The sequence below is a fragment of the Anopheles bellator genome, chromosome 1 (assembly GCF_943735745.2).
Source record: "Anopheles bellator chromosome 1, idAnoBellAS_SP24_06.2, whole genome shotgun sequence".
Lineage (NCBI taxonomy): Eukaryota > Metazoa > Arthropoda > Insecta > Diptera > Culicidae > Anopheles > Anopheles bellator.
In genome coordinates this window covers 56,687,781-56,697,312 of record NC_071285.1, presented here as the reverse complement: position 1 = coordinate 56,697,312, position 9,532 = coordinate 56,687,781, and the positions used below count along the sequence as shown (strand labels likewise).

Sequence of the window (9,532 nt, the reverse complement as noted above, 5' to 3'; positions counted from 1 at the left end):
AAAGTCGCACAGTGTGTGGTCATTGATAATGGAGCAAGAAATCTCCCACTTTACGCGTATAAATATGTTACCCTTTTAAGTGGACACTCATCCTTACCTCGTCGGTTGAACGGGCGCACCCGCACGGCTACTCTGATTTTGTCCGACATGATGTACGATTTTGCTGCTGCTTGTTGGCCGGAAGTTGAAGAAACTGGTTACTAGATGCTAAAGCGCGACGTTCAGGTTCCGTTCGGGGTGGAAGGAAACCTGCCGTCAGCCAGCACCGTCGACACGAGCGCACAGAATCGTAAATCACTAGTATGAAACACCACCATAAAAAACGCTACGAATATAATGTAAATAAAATAAACAAATTTATAACAAAAACTTTCAAAAGCCGAGCTTCTTCATGCGCGCAACCGCACCCGATCGCGAACAGAATTTTTTCCACTCAACATCAACATTCGATTATTTTCGCTGTCGCACACACAGCAATGAGCAATTATTTTCTTTTTTAAATTGACAAAAAGGGCACCGCGCGATACGCAGTTACACTCCCTCTCTGCTTATCAAATTGCAAACTCGCAAACGAACACAAGCGAGCCCGGACTCTGTTGCTCGTACTTGGGCGCACTCGTTCTTCAAGACGTAGCCTTCTTTTCTTCTTGAAATTTCTTGAAGGACACACAATGCTCCGCAAGTAACGCAACACAAACACACGCGCGCGCACATCGAATCCTTTTCTTTGGTAACGTTTGGGGGAAGACTCGAAAGCAGAACAATGCACTGAGCAAGTGCACAAAGGAGGATTCCTTGGGCCACCGACATCCGGACGACACACTTGTCGCGCACCAAGGTGGAGCGTTTCGCAGTGTTACTTCACTAAGCAATCCTTTTTCTTCCTTTGACAGGGCAAAGCCAGCAAACCGCACCGCAGCAGCAGCAGCTTGACGACGGGGTTGTGGATGTAATTTATGCCTTACACCTTTCACCTTTCGGCGAAATGATATGCTCTGCTTTGGACAACAACCGGCCGCACAGGACACACACAGAGGGGAGGACCTCGGACCTCGGCACCGAAAATGCACCACCGATAGAGCAGAAAAAAGCAAAACGGAAACCTTTCCTAGAAATGCGGCATTCCGACACTGAATCATTCAATAATAAACTCCCGTGTTACGAGATTCCCGCTACCGAAGAAAGGATATGACTCTCGCGGGCGCACTTGCTCCAGTTCAATGTGGGGAGCGCGCGGGACAATGAAGGAGAGCGAACAGTGCGGCTAAGCCGATTCACGAGCGAGCCGGATAAGCGAACCAGGAGAGAGCGAGAGAGCGGAGCACACACTTCACTCTGGGGCGATACAATGGCCAGCTACTGGCACTCGTGCCCGCTGGATAGGATTTATTGGGGCTCCAGCACACGCCATCTTGCTTTTCGTCCGCCCGTTCGGTGGAGCCTTTCGACGATGGTGTGTTACGCACAGTCACTTACGGCGACGATGGAGGCCTACTTCGTTTGGGGGTATTACAAAATGCCAGCACACTGCTGCTGCCTGCCTTAACTTCAATTCCGACACTGCCACAAAGCAAGCTTGGCCGCCCCGGAGTCTGCCGCGTATCCTGTGAACCCGTCGCCCGTTTGGCCGTCAGCCCCATTCGGATTGCTTGCAATGATTTCACACGTCCACACGGAACAGTGCGCCCGAATGTGCACTCTGCACTTGTCGTTTTCTGTTGTTCTCGATTCACGGGCATTCACTTCCGTGTGTCGCAATTCCTCGGAGGCGAGAACGTTCGGCAAACTATAAATTTCAGCACGTGACAAATCACAGTCCCAAAAACTCGACACAAATAGCGATTCCGGGGGCGAAAAACGAATGGCAGTGAATCAGCGTACCGTTTTTTCTGTCTTCAAGGATTCAGTCGCCACCACTTCATGGTACACACGACTTCGCGGACCGCAGATTCCATACAAAGCAGAAGATCTCACTTTTCAGCTCTCACTTTTTGCTCCGCGCCTGACAGCTCGCGCTTGACAGCTCACGCTCCAGCTGTCATTCCGCGCCGCAGCTGGAGAAAACCGCTGCTCGTTTACAACGGGGTTTCGGATTTGAAAAGTTGCACGGAATAAATTCGGACACATACGAAGCACACGAAACAACAGCATGCACCAAAATGATCCTCCTGATCGTAACTATTTCGAATTTATTTGGATTTCTATGTACACGTCTTTTAGCAATTCCTAGAATAACAGTTATCAAATAAGTATGTTCTAAAATTGGTTGGCTCAAAATTCGAATCTATTGCGTCCGCGCGCGGAGGATGGCCCCGGACGTGGCGAGATGGTTTCGCGTTTCGCATGCGCATTGTTACACTCCGGTGGAAAATTTTGCTAAATTTCCTGTATGGATCGCCCATTGGTGTGGCAAAACGCCGGGCACACTAGGGCACAGAAGTGTGCGCCCAAAACCCTCCATCATCCCCGAATCCGTCGTCAGTCGAGGATCATCTTAAGAGAACGTTTGCCTATAACGACACAGATAATGGTAGAATCGGTTCCTTAATTCTACGGAGGGAAAACAGGAGCCCAGTTTCACGCGTCGCCAGCGTATGGTGCAAAAAGAGAGGATTATTATCACAGCCGAGAGAGACGGTACTTACCTTAGTGGCACACGAAACAGAATTACGAATATGCACTATCCTACCCACACTCAAGTGCGTATGCTTGTACAAGGAAAGGTGCATTGTTGGAACAGAGACACAATTTAACGAACTTTAGGGCCGGACTACGCGGGCAACTGAGGATGAAAGACACATTCGAACGGTGCAGAGCATGATGATGCAAAACATGATTACAAAACCGAAGAATACAGAAATCAAACCTGGAAAAGTGCTTTAATTCACAAAGGAACAACAGTACACACGAGGAGAAGACGAATTACCAAACACAGGACGGAGAAAACCGTTTGCAAATCCAACACGATCAACAAGAATGGTACACACAATCAATACCGGCGGCAGGCACAGAGTGTAGTGCCCACACTTGTTTTGTTTGACTTTGAATTTCTCAACAATTTGAACACCAATCGATTTCCAATTATTGTTTTCTGCTATTTATTCACTTTCCAAATTTGCGAACTTCATCACCAGGGGAGGCTGGAATCACTTTTTTTCTACAAACCAGACCCCAGAGACACTGGACACTGGACAACGTTGTCTAGTTATCGGTTGTCCTGTGAGTGGTCTCCACAATAGCTACCGAATGAGGTTAGGAAGCGAATGAAGGACACATCTGTTCGGAAGTGTTATTAGTTAGTCGTTGGTACCACACAAACTACTTCATTTACCGAGAAAAGCCATTTTTCCTCGCCATTTACATTCTGCTACCCAACACGGGAATGTGTAGCCAATCAGTTGCTTAACGTTTGCGCCCTACCGTCCGTAGTGGTTAAGCTTGTGGTTCAGTCGGTTAATACAAAAAGATTCCAATGGAATGTACAAGCTTATGCTGTTTTTACTTTTTGGTATTTGGTTAGGCTTCTCCCAAAGTTAAGCAAAGCACTTATCGATATCTCACAAATGTCACAACCGAAAAAAGCGTGTTGGCAATGCTCTGGCATCGCTTGGAAGAGAGTTATTACACAGGTTTTCTGTTATCCACACTCATTATGGCCCGTTTGCTGTATGAACTGTCTGTTGTTCTTGTTGTTGTTGGATGGATGATCATTGGTTTGTGTCTGTATGTGTGATTAGTGTTGCGGTTTGCGCTACATTTGGAATGCTTTAGGCTGTGATCGGTTAGTTTTGGGACAGTAAATGGCTCTGGCTGGGAATGAAGGTCCCTAAAGCTTTGCCAGGTTTGGTGTCCTAAAACGAAGGAACAGAGAAAGAAAAACAAAAAAAGGTAAAACTAGTGGTCGATGGACCATTTTCTTCTACTCCTTCGAAAATAGATCAAAAGGACCAGTTGAACCAAAAGTTGAAGTAAAAAGCAAAATGACGACTCTTAGAAGGCCAATGGAATACAGATAACACAGAGCGTGCAAATGCGTGTGTTATGAATAAGAAAAAAGCTTGAAAGGGATTGATCTTCATTTGAAAGCATCAGCAGCATGCAGCACACTTCTTCGGGAGGATTCACGTTTTCAAAACAACAGTAAATTTCGAATCACACTGCAATGAAATCGGTTGTACATGAAGGGCAATAATTCAAAACATCGTACATTATTTAAAAGAATCTTTGAAAGGCGATCAAAAAGAAGTAGGGCTTAAACAAAACAAAGCCAAGTTGGCATAACTAAAACGAGATCTTTGGTAATAATACACTTTTGTCCACTAACCGTTAAACTGTCCCATAGTAGAGCATTTTTTGAGCCGCACAACCAAACTAACAGAAACTTGTGCTTCGTATTCGAATCTCAACCCCGAAAGCAGTTGGCAAAGGGAAGTGAATCGATGAATGTACAAAATGGAAGAGAATGACTACTAAACAATAAAGAAACAAACTGCTGGACAAGTGGAAAGAAAAAAAAATCGAAACCAGTTCCCATATGAACAAAATAAATGTATTACGTACTATTATGTATTGATCTTTTTTCCGTTTGCATTCTTCTTACAAGCAAAAATACACATACGTGATGAAACAAGGATAACAAAACAAAAAAAGAAACTATTTACCATCATCCTCTAGCTAAAACTTGCAACAGAATCGACTAATTCGTTAGGCACAACATTCGCTATCATTAAACTAGTTCAAAGTCTTTCGCGCGATCCCATATGAATGGAGCAGAGAATATCGACTGTACAGACACACATACACACTTTATCCGATTATTTTGTTATCAACAAACGCAGTCTGCACCGTACATACAGAAAGGAAATATGAAAGATACAAAGAAGCTTATTGTTCCGTGTGGGAGAAAAATGCATAAAAATACAGTGAAAGCGTCAATCGAACGGGAAATCGGGATGCAATAGAGGTAACGGAAATTGTAAACATCGTACGCGAATCAACAAACGCCGCTGGGCGCAAGTTCTACAAAACCGGGGTGTTAAAGTACAATGCCTTTTCAATCGTCGTGACACGCGACCTGGGGATTCAGTTTCATGTCAATACCGTGCGATGTGGTTCTACTTAATTTGGAGGCCCCATTTTTGGTGTCTGATTGGTGTGCTCCTAATATCCATTCAAAATGGTATGGCCGCGGCACCAGCGCTAGGCACGTGGTGGGTCTTTTGGTTCTCTCTATTTGACTCTACTATAAATTGCACACATTCAGTAACAGTAACAACTAACATGTCTGATACATGTAATCAGCTTTGCCGACTTCTCGCCCTAAACCTTTTTACTGCGTCCTTTTATTTTTGTACTAAAACACACGAGGTTCGGTTTGTTTGCGTCCACCCCTTTGGCGGAGGACTGTACGCTAGCTTTGCATTGCGGCCCCCTGACGAAACGCACTTTTCGCGTGTCTGTTTGTTTAGCGACAAGAAACGACAAGATCGACTGACTTACATGTGTTCCGGGTGGCTGCGCAAACAGTCGAGGAATCCTTGCGGCTTCACCTGACCGGTGCAGATTCTATGAATCGCCGTGAACAGGGGGAATCTGCAAAATGAGGATCGAACGGATTAGACCGTCTGGACAACGCGACAGGCAGACAAACAGACACTCACTTATCTTCCATGCCTTTGTTCTTCAGCATAAAGTTCACTTCTTCGGCCGTGATCGGACCCTGGAGCTTCTGCCCGTTGAGCATCTCGTCCTCTAGCTGCTTGATGGTTTTGCCTGTCTTGACGAACGCTTCCGAAACTTTACGGTTTCTGCCACCTGCAACAACAGTACGGTGAGCACACCGTGGGAAATACGTGACTCCTAATACTCTTACCGTAACAGGTGGTGATCAGATCGGCAACGCCACAGCTTTCAAAGAACGTCGACAGTTTGCTGCCCGGGTAGAACACATCGACAAACTTGATCATCTCCATCAGCCCTAACCGAATGACGGCCGCCTTCGTGTTGTCGCCCGAGCCCATACCATCGACGAAACCGGCCCCGCAGGCGACAATGTTTTTCAGCGCACCGCAAATCTCGACGGCGTCCACATCGTCCACCACGACCACGCGGAAGTTGGGCGTCTGGAAGAGGTCGCGCAGCGTCAGGGCGATCTTCATGTCCCGGCAACCGATCGTCGTTTCGCAAAATTTCTCCTCGGCCACCTCGCCGGCCAGATTGGCGCCCATCAGCACCGAGCACGGGATCTTCAGGTGTTTCGTGATCAGATGCGAGATCAGCTCCATGCCACCACCCTCGGCCACATCGAAACCCTTGATCAGCGACAGGCCGACGGCGGTCGGCTTGATTTTGCCCAGTAGCTGCGCACCGAGCCCACGGATGAACTGGTGCGGTACGACGAAAATGAGAATATCCGCGTCCTTCGCCGCCTCAACGACATCGGGCACGGCCACCTAGAAAAGGGAAGAGGACACAACAAGCAAAGGAAAGTGCTTTATTTCTTCAGTATAGGCCCGCCATCTACCACGATGGAATGCAGTGTGGCCCCCATTGTGTCGCCTTCTGTTGACCGGTTTAAAAATAACCCGCACTAGGAATCGATTAGCCCAACGGTGCGCGGTGCGTGTCACGACGATGCCGATCGCACACGATCACGCAAGATCGATCGGCACTGCTCAAACGAGTAACCAAGTAAACCTAATGCATTTTGTTGTCCTAAACGTTCGAAAGGAGCATGAAGACATAAAAACATAACGTGCGCTGGTGATGCTAATGACCCGTGGCACCACTCTTGGAATGGAACCAGGGGGGGCCGATGAATTCTATTTTCATTCATCCGCTCCGCACACCGATCCGCGTTGTTTCGCTTTTCAAATCGTAGCGCGAGTCGCTTACATAATTGAAACTGCGCTGGGCGGTCGAAAATCCAGGCGTTGACAACCTATCAGTTCGAAGGTTAATGATAAGTGCAAGAAAGCAGTTTGGCCAACAAATTCCGAACGAACGAACGGGGCCCAAAAATAACAAGATTTCATTGTTCGGCTGTTGTTATCGGGTCCACTTTGTACGCCTCCTCTTCGTGGGCCTTCGGCGGGTTCGGTGGTGATAACCTTTCACTTGCCCGGCACGGTACGATACGCGGATTGACTCCGCTTGTCCGAGCCGAAGCCGAAAAGATGCGCGCGGAACTGGTTCGTAGCTAGTGGTGGAATTCAGCCAAAGCTAAGGCAGGCCGAAGGCAGAATGCATTTTGCCTTACCAATGGCCGCATGTTGCACTTGAACGCATACACACAAAGCGCGCAAAGGGACTGGATATGATTCAGCACGTTCAATGGCAATGTTGAGGTCAGACGTAGTGCACGCAGTACACACTTCCGTGAACCTGCCACGTGCAGTCACGTGGCTGGTGAGCACGCGCTGACGCGCCTATCTGTGCCGATACAATTGAGGAAGCCAATATTGACGATCGTTTAAATCAATTATGATGTTGGCGTGACATAAACATAAATCCGACCCGCGAAAAGCGGCGCATATTGAAGGGGTCCGAAGATCGAATGCCAAACTCCATCCATTTGCAGGGGTTTCTGGAGGGGCCAATCTGTGGCCACCAGTTCATAATGGTCCAAGTGCGATTAGATAAACCCTGAAAATCTCGGGCCGGCCATTTATCATCACAAAAACGTACTTTGAAGCGGGCGAACCGACAGCACCGGCAATCGGACGGTAAACAGACCATTTCAGATAACCGCGTGTGGTGGGGCATGCATTATTAGTTTTCTCATTACCATTTCTGCGGTCTTGACATTGAGGCGCCCTCCGGCGGAGGTCGCACACACGATGTTCCGTGGGTGGTGAGGAAAAAAAATGTTCCGCTAGGGAAAATGCTGAGAGCTTCTGAAGGGCCCAGACCAGTTACAGCTGGCTTGGCACCCTGACAAAACAATACAAGCGGACACACACTAAAAATATACTTTCACTCCCAAACACCGGCACCCACGGTCGGCAGAATCAACCCGCATCTCATCATCAGCGCCAAACTTACGATATTTTCGGGCAGCTTATGTCCAGGCAGGTACTTCACGTTCTCGTGGGTTGTGTTGATCACTTCCGTTAGCTTCTTGCCGTCGACCATCTCCTCGAAGACGTACATCGTGACACGATCCTCGAACACGGGCAGCCGCTTGGCATTGACGCCGACAATCTTGGCGATGGCCGAACCCCTACAAAAACACAAAAAATTGCAGCAAAACATTGACCCATTGGACAGTTGTAAACAAACGCAGTGCGAACGCGAGGCGCCGTGACGCGTGAATCGTTGGCGTAGGCAAAACAAAAGAAAATTAATCCCTTGTCCCAGAATAGGATGATAACCTTGGGCGCGCAGTGTTTGTCGTCCGCCATATCCGTCCATTTTCGGAGCAGCAACGACACCATTATTCGCAAACAAACGGCTCTCGGCTCGGCGGTGCGGTGTGTGATAAGATGCAAATGCAGCGGATGCGCCCCCACAATCACACAACCGCGCACCCGACCCGCGCTAGGAGATGGTTCTTTACGTAACCCCAAACATGCCGAGGACCGCGTTTGTCGATTACGTTTCGGTTTTCGCTCGTGGAAAACTCCCAACCTCTAAGCCAAGCCAAGGATAATTTCAGAACGCGCGGTTCCTGCGAGAGTGCATCGGGGGTGCACCACGGTGCATTATCTCGGCACGTTTGTTCAAGGCCAACCAACGCGGTGCCTTCCGGGTACTTATGTCTCTCTAGTGGTAGACCCCACTTACCAGTTTCCGGATCCGACGATGCAAACGCGAATCTTATCAGCCATGGTGCACGATAGTAGGAACAAGAACGATGGCCGTGGACAGCGAGCTGAGCGAGACCAGCCGAAGGATTCTGTACAAACTGCAAGCTGGCAGGCGGAACAAAAGAAAAAAGGAATTCGATCGAACGATCGATCGTAATGATCGAACAGAAACACGGGCCAAAGGGATGCACGGGGTATGCTCACGAGGTTCTCACAGTCTCTCTGCTTGATATTCTAGCTTCTAGTTCCACGCCTTTCAACACAATGCGACTTTTTCTTCCTAAATAGTGCTATCATCCTAGTGTTCTACAACTACAACTAATACATACAAAATAATACAACTCAACTCACGACCACACGAACTGACGGAAAACCCGAACACGAAACGAGGGAGAGAGAGAAACTTTTCTCTCCCTCTCTCCTTCTCTGGTTTACGTTACTACAATCGTACAGTGCGCTACAAAAATCCCAACTCTTATCCTCAAGGGTTCTCACTGACAGCGGAATCAGGCGCGAATCGGATAGGATCGCGTGGCGCCTTCGCAGGATGTTGTACGAAGAGTCCCTGACACAACAATACTAAAGGAGAAGAAAAAATGTTTTAAAAATATTTAAGCAGTTTATTATATAAAGTCGCATGGTTGGAGTTACGTTTTCTTGAAAATTTTGTTTAAAATTCACACCACTGAAGCGCCACCTGGACGGGCAACTGTTGAACTGTGTTT

The 9,532-nt window shown here is 47.8% G+C and overlaps 1 protein-coding gene across 3 annotated transcripts; it reads right to left on the bottom strand.

Moving 5' to 3' along the window:
* Window positions 1-2,150: 2,150 nt before the first annotated feature.
* On the bottom strand, window positions 2,151-9,117 carry LOC131205587 (glycerol-3-phosphate dehydrogenase [NAD(+)], cytoplasmic). Of its 3 annotated transcripts, none has more exons than XM_058197744.1 (7): window positions 9,012-9,117; window positions 8,785-8,912; window positions 8,044-8,221; window positions 5,873-6,452; window positions 5,661-5,814; window positions 5,500-5,592; window positions 2,151-2,510 (listed from the first exon to the last, which is right to left on the bottom strand). In XM_058197744.1, exons 2-7 carry the CDS (start codon window positions 8,826-8,828, stop codon window positions 2,495-2,497), a joined length of 1,065 nt encoding a protein of 354 aa, XP_058053727.1. In that variant the 5' UTR covers window positions 8,829-8,912; window positions 9,012-9,117; the 3' UTR covers window positions 2,151-2,494. The 3 variants fall into 3 exon arrangements, with proteins under 3 accessions (XP_058053727.1, XP_058053728.1, XP_058053725.1); XM_058197745.1 differs by having other exon boundaries at window positions 9,023-9,043; XM_058197742.1 differs by having other exon boundaries at window positions 8,785-9,070.
* Window positions 9,118-9,532: the final 415 nt, after the last annotated feature.

What these genes read in the sequence shown, in the direction of transcription:
- LOC131205587 (XM_058197744.1), bottom strand. Translation starts at nt 8,828, where the DNA reads ATGGCTGATAAGATTCGCGTTTGCATCGTCGGATCCGGAAACTG. An exon ending in ATAAGCTGCCCGAAAATATC is followed by an intron (nt 6,453 to 8,043) that starts GTAAGTTTGGCG and finishes TCCCTTTTCTAG; the next exon opens with GTGGCCGTGCCCGATGTCGT. An exon ending in TCTGATCACCACCTGTTACG is followed by an intron (nt 5,815 to 5,872) that starts GTAAGAGTATTA and finishes CTGTTGTTGCAG; the next exon opens with GTGGCAGAAACCGTAAAGTT.